Raw genomic sequence first — 15,809 nt, forward strand, 5'->3', positions numbered from 1 at the left:
CCAATTAATTTAATTTTCTATAAATTTCTTTAAAAGAAACAATTTCAATGTAACTTAACTCTCATTGTAGCTTCTAATTGTTGTTTTCGATGAATTTCTTCCATAACTTTCGTATTTTCTCTTCTTCTTTCAGCTTTACTTTCCATTTTTCGGTACAATTCAGGTAAATTTCCTCTAATTTGCTCATAAAAATCCTTCTTATCCAATCGATAAACTTCTGTTATTTCCAAAGCGACCACATTAGCGATGTTTGTCTTCTCCTGAGTGATTAAACCGACTTCACCAAAATAACTTCCATCATCTAGATGGCAAATCTCTCTTCCAGATGGACTAAAAACGCACACCGTTCCCGTGTTAATAAAGTACATTCCCGTGGCTGGAGCTCCGGCCGTCATAATTTGATCGCCTGGAAGAAAAATTTCCAACTTCATATTTGCTATAATGTTTGACATTATATCATCGGGTAGTTCCCTTAAAAACGTGACGTTTTTTGCCATCATTGTCGTTGCGTGCATTACTACTTCATGTTGAAGGCGTTCTTAAAAAATGATATATTAGAAAGATTAAAAAAATAATTAAATAATAAAAACTTGATAATAAAGTGATAACTGTGGCTTCTCGACAATAAGATTTTCCGAGGCTAAACTCATAATAATCGACGAGTCTTTGTTGCATTTTTAATGGAATCTGCTTGTGTCTCATGTATTTATTTAATTGATTCATAACGGATTCATAACGAATGTCGGCGTTGTCTATTCGAAATAATGTTTGAATGAAAAGAACTAGAAAAAAAAAATTTATGCAGGTATTCATTACATTTTTTTAACAAACCTAACGCAAAGCACCAATAGAAGTAACCAATTATAGTTGCAATTATATATTGGAAAATGTGTCGGACTGTCTTAAGTTCTAGTTGATCCTTTTTTGTAATGCCTAAAAGCAAAAAATAATTTAATTACTTAATTAATCATAACATAATTGGGGTGATTACAAAAGAGATGTTTTGCAGCAATATAAACTGATTCGTAATACATTAAAAAGTCGTTTTCGTACTGTTCCTGAACTACCATTTTAGTAACAACCCAATTTTCGCATGTTGGTTCATATGTTGTGAACAGCAAAGAATAACGATTCGAAATTGGAATAAAACATCCGAACCAGTGTAAGGTTACAATAAATAAAATACTAAATTTTAAATGGCTTAAATACCATCTATCAATAATATAAAAATACTTGGAAAATAATGAAAATGTTAAAAAAATGGTAAAATTAAATATCATAGAGAAGTATTACTTCAAAAACATGTCCACAATATTCCAACAAACTCTTCAACCTTAACATTTTTAATAGAAATAAAGTGGTTATATATGTAGGATAAGTATTCTGTCTATCAATCATACAACCAACACAAGCAAAAATAAGACATGGAAAACTCGAAATACTTTCTAAATAAAAATCCAAACTTTTTAAATAATGACTAAAAAAATGTATTAATTTAAAACAAATTATAAATTTACACCAGATTTTTTTACCTTCTTATCATCTTAGGGTCTAGCACGACCGTTTTTAAGTGATCGACTGTATATCCAGTAAAAAATCTCATTCCAACATCGAATAAACAAATAATATCACAAATAATTGTCGAATAAAGTAGCGTTATTTGACCGAATGCGACGTTTAAAGGTGTTATAATTAAAAGAAATGTCAGAAGTATTGTCATAAATAACTCCCAACGTTTTCTAATAAATTAAAAAGAATGTTAGGAAAATAGATTTTCCAAAGAAATTTCGAAGTGGAATACCTGAAATCACTAAACGGATGAATAATATATCGGTGTGCCGAATTAATATGTTCGATTCGAGCGACACGGATAGCGCTGTACGTTCGATAGTATAAACGAGCTAAAGGATGATTAAAAGACATTAAGATACTTAATTGGTGGCGCCTGACAAATTTTTCTCGAAACGACGCAAATTTTGGGATTCTTTGAAACTGTTTCTTGTCGTCTTCTAATGTACAATTGTGAAATTGCATCATTTATTATATGGTTTTTAATTAATTTGAAATGTTATAAATTCTAACTATTGATTGATTTATTTGGATTTATTGATATTTCCATGGAAAATGTCAACGCCGTCTATAGTTATGTTGTTATGTGATACAGAACGAATTCCACCTTTTATCTACATTCAACATCTAGACTGAAACCTTTTTAGTTACCAATTTTCGTAATTTGAAAAATTGCAAAGAATGGCAAAAATTGGCAAAGTCAGAATTAGAAACAAGATCATAAAGATCAAGAAAAATTTAATTTCAAAAAGAAGTATTTTAAGTATTATCATGTTTTTAATCATACTATTAAAATTTTTCTATTAGAATATTTGATAATTAGCAGGGTCACTATCAGTGATTAATGCTCGATACCAGATTGTACTGCCTGAACGGCAGTCCTGGATCGAAAACGAAAATTCTCTGGTTCAGGCAGATACTTGCATGTTCACAGATGGATCGAATACTCCAGAAGGGATCGAGATAGGAGAATACTGCTAGATACATCGGATTAAGCAGGCTTGTAGCCTGGGTACGTACTGTACTGTATTCCAGGCGGAAGTGTTTGCTATTGACATGGAGAAAATCCTTCTTGTGTTGAGCATGGCTCATCACGTTGTTGTTAGCATAGATATGGACCATTTTCCCTAATACCGTCTTTCCATTTCTTGTATATCCTGATGGAAACCCACTTCTTGATCTTCGCTAACATCACCTAATTTGTCAGAAAACCAATGTAAATGAGAGTGCACATAGTGCAACTTCACGCTCATGTTACAACCTAATTTATTGAAGTTTTTTAGCATCACAGCGACTACCATCTTATAATTAGCAGCTTTATTATTGCCTAAGAAACCATTGACAACTTCTTTGAAGGCATCTCTTTCATCCGAAATCATCACAATTTCAAGTTTTTCAGTTTTCATCAATTCTTGAATCTGTGGCCCAACCAATATCCCCTCTTTTATTTTGGCTTCACTCAACTTGGGATACTTATCTGCAAGTTACTTAAAACAAGCACTATTTTTATTAAGCGCCTTTACGAACTGCTTCATTATTCCTAATTTTATATGAAGTGGGGGTTGTAAGATCTTTATCGCATTATCATTCAATGAATCTTTGAGAATGTTTGGATCTCCTGCTTCGAGACTAATACGCATAGGTCAACTCCTTTTAACATATGTAGTGCTGTTCCCTATCTCTGCTATCCCATAAACATATAAAACATGGGTATTTTCTATAACCCTACTGTTGTTCAAGAAACATGCCAATTTTCAAATCTCCACATAGATTCCATTTGTGCATTATCAACAATAGGTAAGAAAGCGTATTTATTGCAGTTATACAGCAAAACTGCTTTCAAACTTCTCTTACAAGGGAAGTGTCACAACTGTGTCTCACCGATTTCGATGCAATTTGGTACAGTCATAGAATGGGCCAAAATAAGGTTCGCACATTTTTTTATACGTGCGGTAAAAGCCCCTGGGGCGAGTTATAGGGGTTGAAAGTTTGGAGAAAAAGTACGTTTTCACTTATATTTTGAAAACGAAAAGTGCTATCAAAATTTGGTAAATTGTAACTGATATTCATTTTAAAAGAGCTTTCTTTTGATGTGTCACACATATAGCAGAGGGTTAAAAAGGGCGAACTACCCCTATTTTTTTGGAATTATTTAAAAACCACCCTATCGATTTTGGCGGCATTAAGTATACTTCTAGTGCGTTCAAAAATATTAGTTAAGGGTTTTTTCCCATTCGCCCTAGATCAACCCCAGCGAAGTTACGGGGGTTAACATGTAAGCACTTTTCGTAAGAATGATGTGATAAAATTGTCAGGTATTTTGAAAATACTTTAAACAAAACCGTAAATTAGTCGCACAATAAAATGTTTAGTGTAAAATAAGGCATAATACACCATATAGGGGTTGTTGGGGTTATCCACCCCCTTAAAAATTAATTCTATCCCGGGCGTTATTTGTCGATTACGGCGAAATTTGGTACTGTGTTTGTTTTATATTTGAAGTAAAAATTTTTGAAAATGGTTATAAGGGTTACAAATTAGGGGTAGTTTTTTGTTTATACCTCGAAGATGAAAACTGCCATCGTAACTGTGGTATTGTTTTTTAAAAATCTATCTATCGATGTTCCACGAGGTAAACTACCCTCATTTTCTTTAAATAATAAATATAAAACTACTAGATAAATAAGATATTTTATTTATTTATGAGTTAAAAAGCAACTGACAAAAAAAATAGTTCAATATACCAAAGAAGTTTATTCTACATTACTAATTGACGTTTTTTATGTATTATATTAATTTTCAATATTAAATTTATTTTTATTCTACGTAGTGTTGGCAAAAATGAAAGTCGTGGAAAAAATGTTTTAAACATAAGGATTTTTTACACCATGCACATGTTATGACCGCTATATCCCCACAGATATCACACGTTGGCTTCTCACTCGAAAAGCAAACTTCCACGGGATTTTCAAAATGGTCTGGTCTCTCCTCTATATAGCCACTTGCAAACCATGCGTATTTAAAAACATTTATAAACCGAGGGGAAGCCAACTGGTTATGCGTCAACGATTGCAATTTTAATATGTTATCCCTCTGATGTAAATTGACATCATACTGGTAAAGAATAATCTGATCAGAGAATCTTCTAATAAAATTTTTCCATATTCTGAAACCAAATACATCTAGGGGCTGTATTTGACCTGTTGTCCCTGCAGGTATAGATAAATGTTTAAAATTAGTACCTGATGGAGTTATTTCACTAATAACTTCAGGACAATGGCCACTCCAAGAATCTAATAATAATAATGATTTAGAACCAGTATTTGGAAAATATACATTTTGGAGCCAATTTTTCATGTGTTCTGAAGTTAACTTTCCAGATTTTGATGCCAAAACGTATATATTGTCTGCTTTAAACATTGTATTTGCTACCCTCGGTCCAAAGCTGCCAGAGGGTTCTTTTAAAACAATAAAAAGTGGAGAAAGAAGTTTCCCATCAGCAGATATTACGGGTTGAATTGTGTAACTGTGCGTTGTAGATGACACCGACTGGACCACACTTTCTACGGTTTTAACTCCTAAATCGCTTAATGTTCTTCCCGAATGGAATTCCAAGTTAAAACCGCTCTGATCCGAATTGTAGGTGTTTTCAGGTCCATATATTTGGATTTGTAGCTTTGCCTCTTTAACGAAATCTTTTGCTAAAGTTTTTACTCGATCAACATTTCCAATTTGTTTTTGGGATAGAAATTTTGTTATTTTTCGGCTTACTAACCGATTTGCTTTCTTAAAACGTTGCACCCAGCTATGAGATGCTTTGAACAGTTGAGGAGATAAATTCTTTTCATTTCTAGCTTGTATAGCCCATCTGCGTATATCAATATCATGTAGTGGCAATTTATTATCTACGGCGGCTCTCGCTTGATTAATTACAAATTCGGTAATTTCTGCTAATTTTTCTTTGTATGTCCCTCTTTCTTCAATATATTTAGACCATCTGTGCAATTGGGTCTTTGACGTTACTTTTCGGTATTTGTTTTTTACGGTTTCTAGTTTCAAATAACCTTTCTTCCCACTTGTCCAGTAATTTACCGCCTCTAATTTGTACTCGTAGTCGATGTCATCCTTCAATGGACAATGAGCATCAGTATCTTCTACAAACCTGTCAGTTGTATCCTGGTCTTCAATAATTTGCTGACCGTCATTGATGCCATTGGATGAATCGAAAATTAATACAGTTTCGTCTTCAATTTGCATATTGTAGTCTTCCATACTTTCCATTAAAATACGCTGTATATTTTCTTTTAAACTAACTTCTGCTTCATTTACAGGAGTCTGGGGAATATTCATAACAGTAAAAACTGTCATTAGCAAATTTAAAACGTTTATTGGGTTTATTGTAACCATTGCTTCTGTCAGTTGCTCTGAAACTAAAATCTACCCACTGGGCACACGTTCTTTTATACTAGAAAAAACTATTTTGAGAAATGACCTTTAGCAAGCGGCACTAAAAAAACAAATATTGTGCCAAAATTTTTTTGGTAGGTGTATTTTTGGCAACATTATGTAGAATAAAAATAAACTAATAAACTATATAAAACAAACACAGTACCAAATTTCGCCGTAATCAACAAGTAATGCCCGGGATAGAATTAATTTTTAAGGGGGTGGTTAACCCCAACCACCCCTAAATGGTGTATTATGCCTTATTTTACATTAAACATTTTATTGTGCGACTAATTTACGGTTTTGTTAAAGTATTTTCAAAATACCTGACAATTTTATCACATCATTCTTACGAAAAGTGGTTACATGTTAACCCCCGTAACTTCGCTGGGGATGATCTAGAGCGAATGGGAAAAAACCCTTAACTAATATTTTTGAACGTGCTGGAAGTATACTTAATGCCGCCAAAATCGATAGGGTGGTTTTTAAATAATTCCAAAAAAATAGGGGTAGTTCGCCCTTCCTAACCCTCTGGTATATGTGTGATACATCAAAAGAAAGCTCTTTTAAAATGAATATCAGTTACAATTTACCAAATTTTGATAGCACTTTTCATTTTTAAAATATAAGTGAAAACGTACTTTTTCTCCAAACTTTCAACCCCTATAACTCGCCCCAGGGGCTTTTACCGCACGTATAAAAAAATGTACGAACCTTATTTTGGCCCATTCTATGACTGTACCAAATTGCATCGAAATCGGTGAGACACAGTTGTGACACTTCCCTTGTTAGAGGAATCAATAAACAATCTCCAATTAGAGCAGGGTCATATACGAGGCGTGTCCATAAATTAGTACCGTTTGAAAAAAGAAACAAAAAAATTTTTTCAAAACAAAATGTATTTTTACATGTAATACAGTTTTACATTATTCAGACATTTGTCGTAGCGGAAAGCCAACTTTTCTATACAATCTTCATGGAAAGATGCCGCACAGTGGTCCGAGCGGTAAGAAAACCCGATCGAAAATATTATTTTGGTGTTAGCAATTAGCTAGCTTTATGAAACTTGGCATATGATTATAAGACCAAAACGGTAATGTTGTGTCAAAATTTGAATTAAATTCGTCAACCGGAAGTAGTACTACGCAAGCAGTACTTTATTTAAATTCATACTCATTTTCTTTTCATATAATTTAGGACTTTAAAGAAGAATATTACTATAAAATTTTGTGCTAAACATTAGACGTATATTACTTCACATTTTTTTGTGTACTTACGTAATCGCAAATTCCTATCTAAATTGTTTTATAGAGGACCTATACCGGATGTCTCACGTAACTGGTTCGTTAGAACTTTTTTAGGTACCACTATTCGTAGTGGTTTGAAATTTTGACAACATAGGTTGTTCATTCGAAGCTTTCGATCTAAAATACTTTCAAGATGGCCGCCACTTCCGGTCTACCGGATGTAGACCACAACTTCGTTATTTTAAATGGAATGCTATAGTTTTTAATGCACCTTTTAATTATATTCGACAAAATAAGTTGACTTTGATAAAAGTTATTGGTACCTACCATTTTTCGTTTTCGAGTTATTTTGTTTTATGTTTTTCTTTGGCAAATTACTTTATGCTCTTTAAAACCTTATATCTCAGCCAACATTCATTCAAAAAAGCTCTAAATTGGCACGATTACTCTTGAGATGTTGTCAAACAGATTGTCATTTGTTGTATTAAAGTATCTTAGGTGGTCAAAAATTGAATTATCGTTTCTCCATATTCAATGGTAAGAAAGTCGAAAATTTTAAATGGAACGCCCCATATTTTTTTACCCTATCAGAAATAGAATTTGATAAAAATGTGGCAAAATTAATTGGCAGAATTAGTTGGTTAGATAGCTCAATTTCAACAAACATCTTTTGAAATTTGAAAAGGCGTAAAATGAAGACCTTTCTGTACTTTATAAGAAACCAACGACACAATATTTTCAAGTAGTGATATACCATCTTTTTTGTTTTCTAAAGTTGTGTCGTTTTCTAAAAAATTTCCTTATACAAAATAAGGTAATTGTAATAGCAATTTATTTCGCGCAGTAGCTATTATAAAACACCAAAGACTTCATAAACTTCACTAAGAATCTATTAATAGTTCAAATATATGTAACATTTAAAAAAACAACACTATAAATTTTTTTTTTAATTGTATTTCGATCGGGTTTTGAGTGTTTTCGGACCACTGTGTGCCGCCAGTAACGACAAAGTTGTTTGGATTCTGGAGTGACATGACAAACCTAAGTTTCATCACCGGTCACAATTTCGCTGAAGTATTCATCTCCTTCATCATTGTATCGAGTAAGAAATGTTAAAGCACATCCAAGTCGCTTCGTTTTGTAAAGATCCGTGAGCATTTTTGGAATATAATATGCGATAAATTAATTATTTTGTGATGATCTTATGCAATACAGTGGATCAAAACGGTACTTATTTTCCGTAGCAATCCACATTTTTGCACGAGGGTGCTGACTTCATTACAATAAACGTAGCTACCACGTTCAGAGAAGAACTTAATAAATGACTTCCCTCGATGTCTATACCAAGTGGAAGTAGTTCCAGGAGCAAGGAGATTTCTCTCTTTCAGTCGTGAACCTAACAATTCAGATTTATCTTTAGGTAAACCTAAATCTCTGAACAAATCATTTAGTGCAGCCTGATCATACAGAAGCGGCAGAAAATTACAATCTTCATAATCAATTAAATCGATGTATTCAGATTCTCGAAGGTCTTTAATGTCACAGCCGATATCGTCATCAGTTTTCTTCTCCAAATTTGGTGGAATTGGAAGAATATTGTCACATTCAAAAGGGGAGGGTTTCGAAACATTTGCTATATTCGGATACTACTTTGGAAAATAGCAGTCATCCTGACTGAAAAGTTGACACCAAAACATTGGTGTTCTGAAATGTATTGTTGTTATTGTACTCTTGGTATTATTTGTCTTACATGATTTATCTTAATTAGAAATTGATATCTTCAAGTAATTTTCGTAAAACATTTTGACATTCTCATTAATATAAATTGTTTGCTTGGCAAACACTTTCGGGAGTTCACAGTGAAGAAGAAATATCATGAGAACTACTCATACTCATACCATGTATAGTGTTCAACTTCAAGGGTCATAACTTATAAAGGAAAAATAGTACAGCGGCGTTCAATAGTGCATTTTGAAGGCCAAGGATAGTACCGAGTGATGTAATAGATAAAATAAAGCAAAAAGATTTTGTGTATTATTATTCTTGTACATAACCTCGGATATCTCAAAATCATGATGTGATGGTTCAATTTTGAGCTCGGATTCTGATTCCACGCAGAATATTACATCGGAAATGATCGTCAGCCAACTAACAACAATCAACACCCTTTTTATTCGGATTATAATTCTACAAAGAAAATTACGTCGGAATGACTCAGCTGATCGACAACAAAACCTTGCAGATCTTTGCAGATTTTATTGAAACTAATAATATACTTATGAAATTTAGAATATCATTAAAATAATTGATTTTATTTAGCAATTAATTTAATTTGAAATAAAAGTACTTTAAATTAAGTAATTTCATTGTAACTGAACTCTCATTGTAGCTTCTAATTGTTGTTTTCGATGAATTTCTTCCATAACTTTGGTGTTTTCTCTCCTTCTCTCAGCTTTACTTTCCATTTTTCGGTACAATTCGGGTAAATTTTCTTTAATCTGTTGATAAAAATCGTTCTTATCCAATCGATAAACCTCTGTTATTTCCAAAGCCACCACATTGGCGATATTGGTTTTCTCTTGAGTGATTAATCCGACCTCACCAAAATAACTTCCATCCTCTAGATGGCATATTTCTCTTCCAGACGCGCTATAAACGCATACTGTTCCTGTGTTAATAAAGTACATTCCCGTAGCTGGAGCTCCGGCCGTCATAATTTGATCACCTGGAAGAAAAACTTCCAACTTCATATTTGCTATAATGTTTGACATTATATCATCGGGTAGTTCTCTTAAAAACGTGACGTTTTTTGCCATCATTGTCGTTGCGTGCATTACTACTTCATGTTGAAGGCGTTCTTAAAAAATGATATATTAGAAAGATTAAAAAAATAATTCAATAATAAAAACTTGATAATAAAGTGATAACTGTGGCTTCTCGGCAATAAGATTTTCCGAGGCTAAACTCATAATAATCGACGAGTTTTTGTTGCATTTTTAATGGAATCTGTTTGTGTCTCATGTATTTGTTTAATTGATTCATAACGGATTCATAACGAATGTCGGCGTTGTCTATTCGAAACAAAGTTTGGATGAAAAGAACTAGAAAAAAAAATTATACAATTTTTCATTACATTTATTTTAAACAAACCTAACGCAAAACACCAAAAGAAGTAACCAATTAAACTTGTAAGAATATATGTGAAAATATGATGTAAAGCATTAATTCGATGATTGTTGCTTGTAATACCTAAAAGAAATAAAAATATAATTAACAATTTATTTAAAAAAATATATAATTTAATTTCGAGTTGGTTACAAAAAAGGTATCTTGCAGCGGTGTAAAGTGATTCATAATAAATTTCAATGTCGGTTTCGTTGTTAGGCTGAATATCAATTTTAGCAACACCCCAATTTTTACAAGTCGGTTCATATTTTGTAAACAACACAGTGTAACGAGTCGTGATTGGAATAAAACATCCAAACCAATGTAACGTTACAACAAAAGTAATAAAAAATTTTAAGTGCACTAAGTACCATCGATGAACAATATAAAAATTCTATGAAAACGATCAAATAAGTTATACATATTAAAATAAAAACAATAAAAAAGTATTACCTCAAAAACATGTCCAGAATAAACCAATAAACTTTTCAATCTTAACATTTTTAATAGAAATAAAGTGGATATGTATGTAGGATAAGTATTTTGCTTATCAAGCAAACAACCCAACAAAGCAAAAATAAGAAATGGAAAAGTTGAAATACTTTCCAAATAAAAATCCAAACTTTTTAAATAATGACTAAAAGAATGCATTAATTTAAAATATATTCCAAAATTTATATCGAATAATATAAATTACCGTCTTATCATCTTAGGGTCTAGGACGACCGCTTTTAAGTGATCAATTGTGTATCCGGTAAAAAATCTCATTCCAAAATCGATCAAACAAATTAAATTACAGAATATTGTCGTACAAAGTAACCTTATACTACCGAATGCCACGTTTAAAGGTGTTACAATTAAAAGAAATGTCATAACTATTGACATAAATAACTCCCAATGTTTTCTAATAAATTAAAAAAGCAAGTGAGGAAAATACATTTTTTAACCAAATTTGTAGTGGAAAACCTGAATTTACTAAAAGGATGGATGATATACCAGTGCTCTGAGTTTATGTGTTCGATTCGAGCGACACGAATAGCGCTGTATGTTCGATAGTATAAACGTGCTAAGGGATGGTTAAAAGACATTAAAATACTTAATTGGTGGCGTCTGATAAATTTTTCTCGAAACGTCGCAAATTTTGGGAGTCTTTGTAACTCTTTCTCGTCATTTTCTAATGTACAATGATGAGTTTTCCTCATGTATGAAACGGTTTTTAACTACTTTATATTGTCGTGCACTTTTTAACTATTGATTGATTTATTTGGATTTATTAATGTTTCTATGACAAATGTCACCGCTCTCTATGTTATACTTTTCAAAAATCAAAACCAAAATAACAAAGAAATATTGTGCCATAAGAATAAATTCTACCTGCATTTTGATCCTTACTCAATAATAGTGATAAAATTTAATTTCATTCATGTCTCAAACTCCTGAAATATATCCTGAAAAATCCTGAATATATCTGCTACCATATTAGGATTACAAGTTTCCCATCTTTGTCAGTAACTTGAAGTGTTGTATCATTTTAGGACTCTTTTCAATTTACTTCCCGTACAGTTCGGCTTGAGTAAAGCCGGGTTTTCATTAGTAGATTAGTGGTAGAGTAACTAGCCTACTTTTAAGCCGATCCAACTTTATTTAGTTTGGTAGAGTAGCTGTTTTCACTTAAATTGAAAATAGTATGGTACAGAAGGTGTCGAGAATGAACTCTGGTCATCGTCGTTTTGCCTTAAGAAAATATGTACGAAAAGCTGCCGAATTAGTATGTGCAGCTGATCTTTTGCTTGAAGAAGTAACTGTAGCTGTTAATAAGAACAAAATAGAACCAAGAAACTGGATAAGAAACAGGCATAGGCTCGGGGCTTCTTCAGTTCTCTTAACTGAACGTGCTTTAGAAGATATGGAAGAGTACAAATTGTGTCTGCGAATGACACCAGAACATTTTGAGCAGCTTGTTAATTTCATTGTTATTAACAGCTTGCTAACATACTGCAGCTAATACATTTCCTCAACTACTTCTAATTTTGATGTGTCAGAATTCCCTTTAAAACTCCAAAACACCAGTGCAATATTTCAGTGGCAGGAAATAAAGACTTCACAATTTCCTAATCCAGATTTCAAAAAAAGTATATACTACAGTTGCCACTCTCATTAATTACCGAATTTAATAATTCTTTTATCTTCTATAATTATATGTAGCAGCAAGCAAAGTGAAGGGTTCTTCAACTTAGTGTCTTATATAGTTCATAAATCTTCGAAATAATTGCTGGGTTGTACATTTTGTAGTATAACATTTAAAAAAATGAAACTTATAAACATATTCACTCTTTTCTCTACTTTTGAGTTCTTGTTATTTTCAAACCATTATTTAAGGTAAAAAAAATTAAAATCGTTAAATTTAAAAAGTTGAAATGTTATCAACTTTTTAATTTCCTCTACGAAAAGGTTATCACGTTTTGTTTGAAACCCACGTGGTTCTAGTTTTTACAAAAATTCCTATTATTATATCTAATTTTCCGCATTAGATCTAATTTTAAAGATACAAAAAATTAATAACACCAATTCAAAATACAGAAATGTTGTGTACACAAAATGAAAATGCATCTTTCCTGGTGCTTTAAACATTTAAAACAACACAGGTTACCGGCAACTAGAGCGTGATAGTCGTTATCTCGTGGTCCATTTGGACTTTATTCAACTGAATAGGTCATATTCATATATAAACAGATGCGGAGAGTTCCTTGTATCAGTTAGTAACCGAATTCGATCGGTATTACATTAAAATTTACTTTTAATAAGAAAAGACGTGAGAAGCAAAAAAAATGATTTTTAAGTTAAAGGTAAATTTCTTTCTAACTTAAAAAAAACTGGAAGAAATTTAGATTTATTTAAATCATCGTTTAATTTTGTTTGTAGGGATTATTACTTTTAGTTTGCTTCTCAATTACTATTTTAATGATTTGTGAGTTTACAACCGCAAGGCCATCGGATGGTTATAAAGCTTATATTCCGTCGCTCTGTGCAGAAGATGTAAGTAAATTTCGATTGTTATTAAATGAGTAATTAATTTGTGTTTTTTTTAAGGCAGATCAACTTTATATCTGTCAAAAATGTGCAAAAATTACGAAATCTAACGCTGTTTATCCGGATTGTTGCTTAAAGAAAGATGACGTTTTTATGTGGTGTTCGAGGTTTATTCAATATGGACATACACCTAAGAAGGATAAATAGACTTCAGATGTTTAATTTAGTTATGTGCAACAAACAAATTAAACGAAGAATCTTCAGAAGACAAGAAAAAGAGAAAAGAATTTTTGTTCGAAAATGTATCCCAGATGTTAACTTTATCCATACGCAATATGTTATGATGTATCTAAGGGGTTTATTTTATTATTAACATAGGAACTTACACGTGATAAATTATTGTGTTATTTCCATTAAGCCATAACAGTTATAGTTTTTACAAGCACTGATATGTACATATTTATTTTTTTTTTTTATTTTTTATATTTATTTGTGAGATACACTTGTTTAGCTCCTTGTTAATCAAGTAAAGGAGCTACAATCCGGCTGTGAAAATTTTGTTACTAATAAATTAATGATCCTAATCTGTTTTTCTTGCTTTCAACACACCGCAAGAATGCGGTGTTTTACCTTCATATTACGCACGTTTTTTTTAAGTTAATATTCATTTTTTAACAAACAAGGTAAAAATTGTTTTTAGTTGTAAAATAAAATATTACAGTTAATTTGACCTCGTAAACTTGATACAATTCTTCCTGGTTCCGTATTTAAATTTATTTATTAAAGGTACTTTAAGTGAGTATTTAAAAAAAGTTATTTACTTCAGAAGAAATGGAATCATCATTTATGTTTTAAATTTAAAGTGTTATATAACGTTAACTTGAAAATATTGATCAGTATGAATAAGTTTTAATAATAACTTATAACAAGAAATTAAATTTGTTACCGATACTTTTAGGATTTTTAGTCGATGAGCCAAAATCTTTTACCATTTAGGATACCATTATATTTTTAGTATTTTCGGAAATATCCGAATCAGTTTCATTAATTTAAATTTGTAATTTGTTAATATAGAATGATTAGGGTCGCTAGTGCTTAATAGATGGAGAACTAACCAGCAGAATCCAGGATATCGAAGAAAACAGAACACCGTGCGTATATGGAATCATGCTAGAACTTGTGCAGATGGTTGAAACGAAGCTTATATGTAGACTGCATAAAATAATATGGCAAGGACAACGTATGCCGAAGAAATTGAACATGGGAATCATCTGCCCGATAAATAAGAATGGGGATTCGTGTCTTTGATTAAAATATACTCCGTAAAACATTCAGACCAGTGACAGAGGAGGAGGGATCACGAAGAAGAATGAATTTTGAGCTTTAGGACTTAATAGGAGGCGAAGACGTCATACGATTTATCAAATCACAAGACTCAAGTGGGCTGGACACATTGCAAGAATACAGAAGGGAAGAGCTACAAGTATAATCTTAAAGGTGACCATGATAGGTACAAGAAGTAGGGGCAGATCACGTGTGTGATGGAAGGATAGGGTGAAGGAGCAAAAATTTTGAAGATCAAGAATTGGAACAGGGTTGCTGACAACCAAATTAACTGGAAGAGGATGTGTAGCGTTAAAAGAAGAAAAGCAATACTTTTGAAACAATATATTGAAAAAAAAGCAGAAAAGCTGTTTGACTTTGTCTATCTTAACGAAACTTTTGGATTTTTGTGAGAGAATCTCATTAAAAGGTTGGCATGATGAAGATAAAAAGTCTGTTAGTAAAGAATCTCATTTAAGAAGGGAAAAGATATGTCCAGAAAGAAAATATGTTTTTTTTGAATTTTAATTTAAACAATTTATAGGTATGTAATTCTGCATATCAGCTAGTAGTGGATTTATACTGGGCGCAGATCTGTTATTTTCTCAACGTCTAAATCAGCAGATTATTAGATTAACACTGACCTTTTCAATACAACATTACAAAATGTATAGCTCACTCCTAGGATTAAATACTGAAATGTTAGAGTTTTGAATCGAAATAGTGTTTTTTTGTTTCTTTTTTAGCGTGTTTTGTATTTTATAAATATTTTGTTTCAAAAAAACACGTATTTTCTCAAATTTTATAATATTATTTGGTGTCCAATTGAAATAAAGTCCCTTTTTTATAATTATAATTAAATTATATCTGTTTATAACCGTCTATTTGGTTGCCTATTCTTTCAAAAAAAATGCTGTAATCTAAGTCCTAGGTTCAAATATTTGGAATTAGTGTTTTGCAAAACAACTAAGCTCTTGAATTCTAAGACTCTGAACTCTATTTCAATAACATATTTATTTCTACATTTTG

At 31.8% G+C, this 15,809-nt stretch overlaps 3 protein-coding genes across 3 annotated transcripts; 1 reads left to right on the plus strand and 2 right to left on the minus strand.

Moving 5' to 3' along the window:
- On the minus strand, nucleotides 1-2,106 carry LOC111417390 (potassium/sodium hyperpolarization-activated cyclic nucleotide-gated channel 1-like). Its single transcript, XM_023049645.2, has 7 exons — nucleotides 1,802-2,106; nucleotides 1,533-1,739; nucleotides 1,294-1,477; nucleotides 992-1,232; nucleotides 832-933; nucleotides 591-782; nucleotides 1-538 (listed from the first exon to the last, which is right to left on the minus strand). The coding sequence occupies exons 1-7, from the start codon at nucleotides 2,035-2,037 to the stop codon at nucleotides 45-47; spliced, it is 1,656 nt and encodes a 551-aa protein (XP_022905413.2). The 5' UTR covers nucleotides 2,038-2,106; the 3' UTR covers nucleotides 1-44.
- Nucleotides 2,107-9,553: 7,447 nt separating this feature from the next.
- On the minus strand, nucleotides 9,554-11,928 carry LOC111417395 (potassium/sodium hyperpolarization-activated cyclic nucleotide-gated channel 1-like). The gene is made up of 7 exons (XM_023049656.2): nucleotides 11,394-11,928; nucleotides 11,125-11,331; nucleotides 10,881-11,064; nucleotides 10,581-10,821; nucleotides 10,413-10,511; nucleotides 10,172-10,363; nucleotides 9,554-10,119 (listed from the first exon to the last, which is right to left on the minus strand). Exons 1-7 carry the CDS (start codon nucleotides 11,627-11,629, stop codon nucleotides 9,626-9,628), a joined length of 1,653 nt encoding a protein of 550 aa, XP_022905424.2. The 5' UTR covers nucleotides 11,630-11,928; the 3' UTR covers nucleotides 9,554-9,625.
- A 1,242-nt stretch (nucleotides 11,929-13,170) lies between these two features.
- On the plus strand, nucleotides 13,171-13,853 carry LOC111417373 (uncharacterized). Its single transcript, XM_023049629.2, has 3 exons — nucleotides 13,171-13,273; nucleotides 13,350-13,463; nucleotides 13,518-13,853. Exons 1-3 carry the CDS (start codon nucleotides 13,256-13,258, stop codon nucleotides 13,662-13,664), a joined length of 279 nt encoding a protein of 92 aa, XP_022905397.1. The 5' UTR covers nucleotides 13,171-13,255; the 3' UTR covers nucleotides 13,665-13,853.
- The last annotated feature ends 1,956 nt before the right edge of the window (nucleotides 13,854-15,809 follow it).

Source organism: Onthophagus taurus, chromosome 1 (assembly GCF_036711975.1).
Source record: "Onthophagus taurus isolate NC chromosome 1, IU_Otau_3.0, whole genome shotgun sequence".
Lineage (NCBI taxonomy): Eukaryota > Metazoa > Arthropoda > Insecta > Coleoptera > Scarabaeidae > Onthophagus > Onthophagus taurus.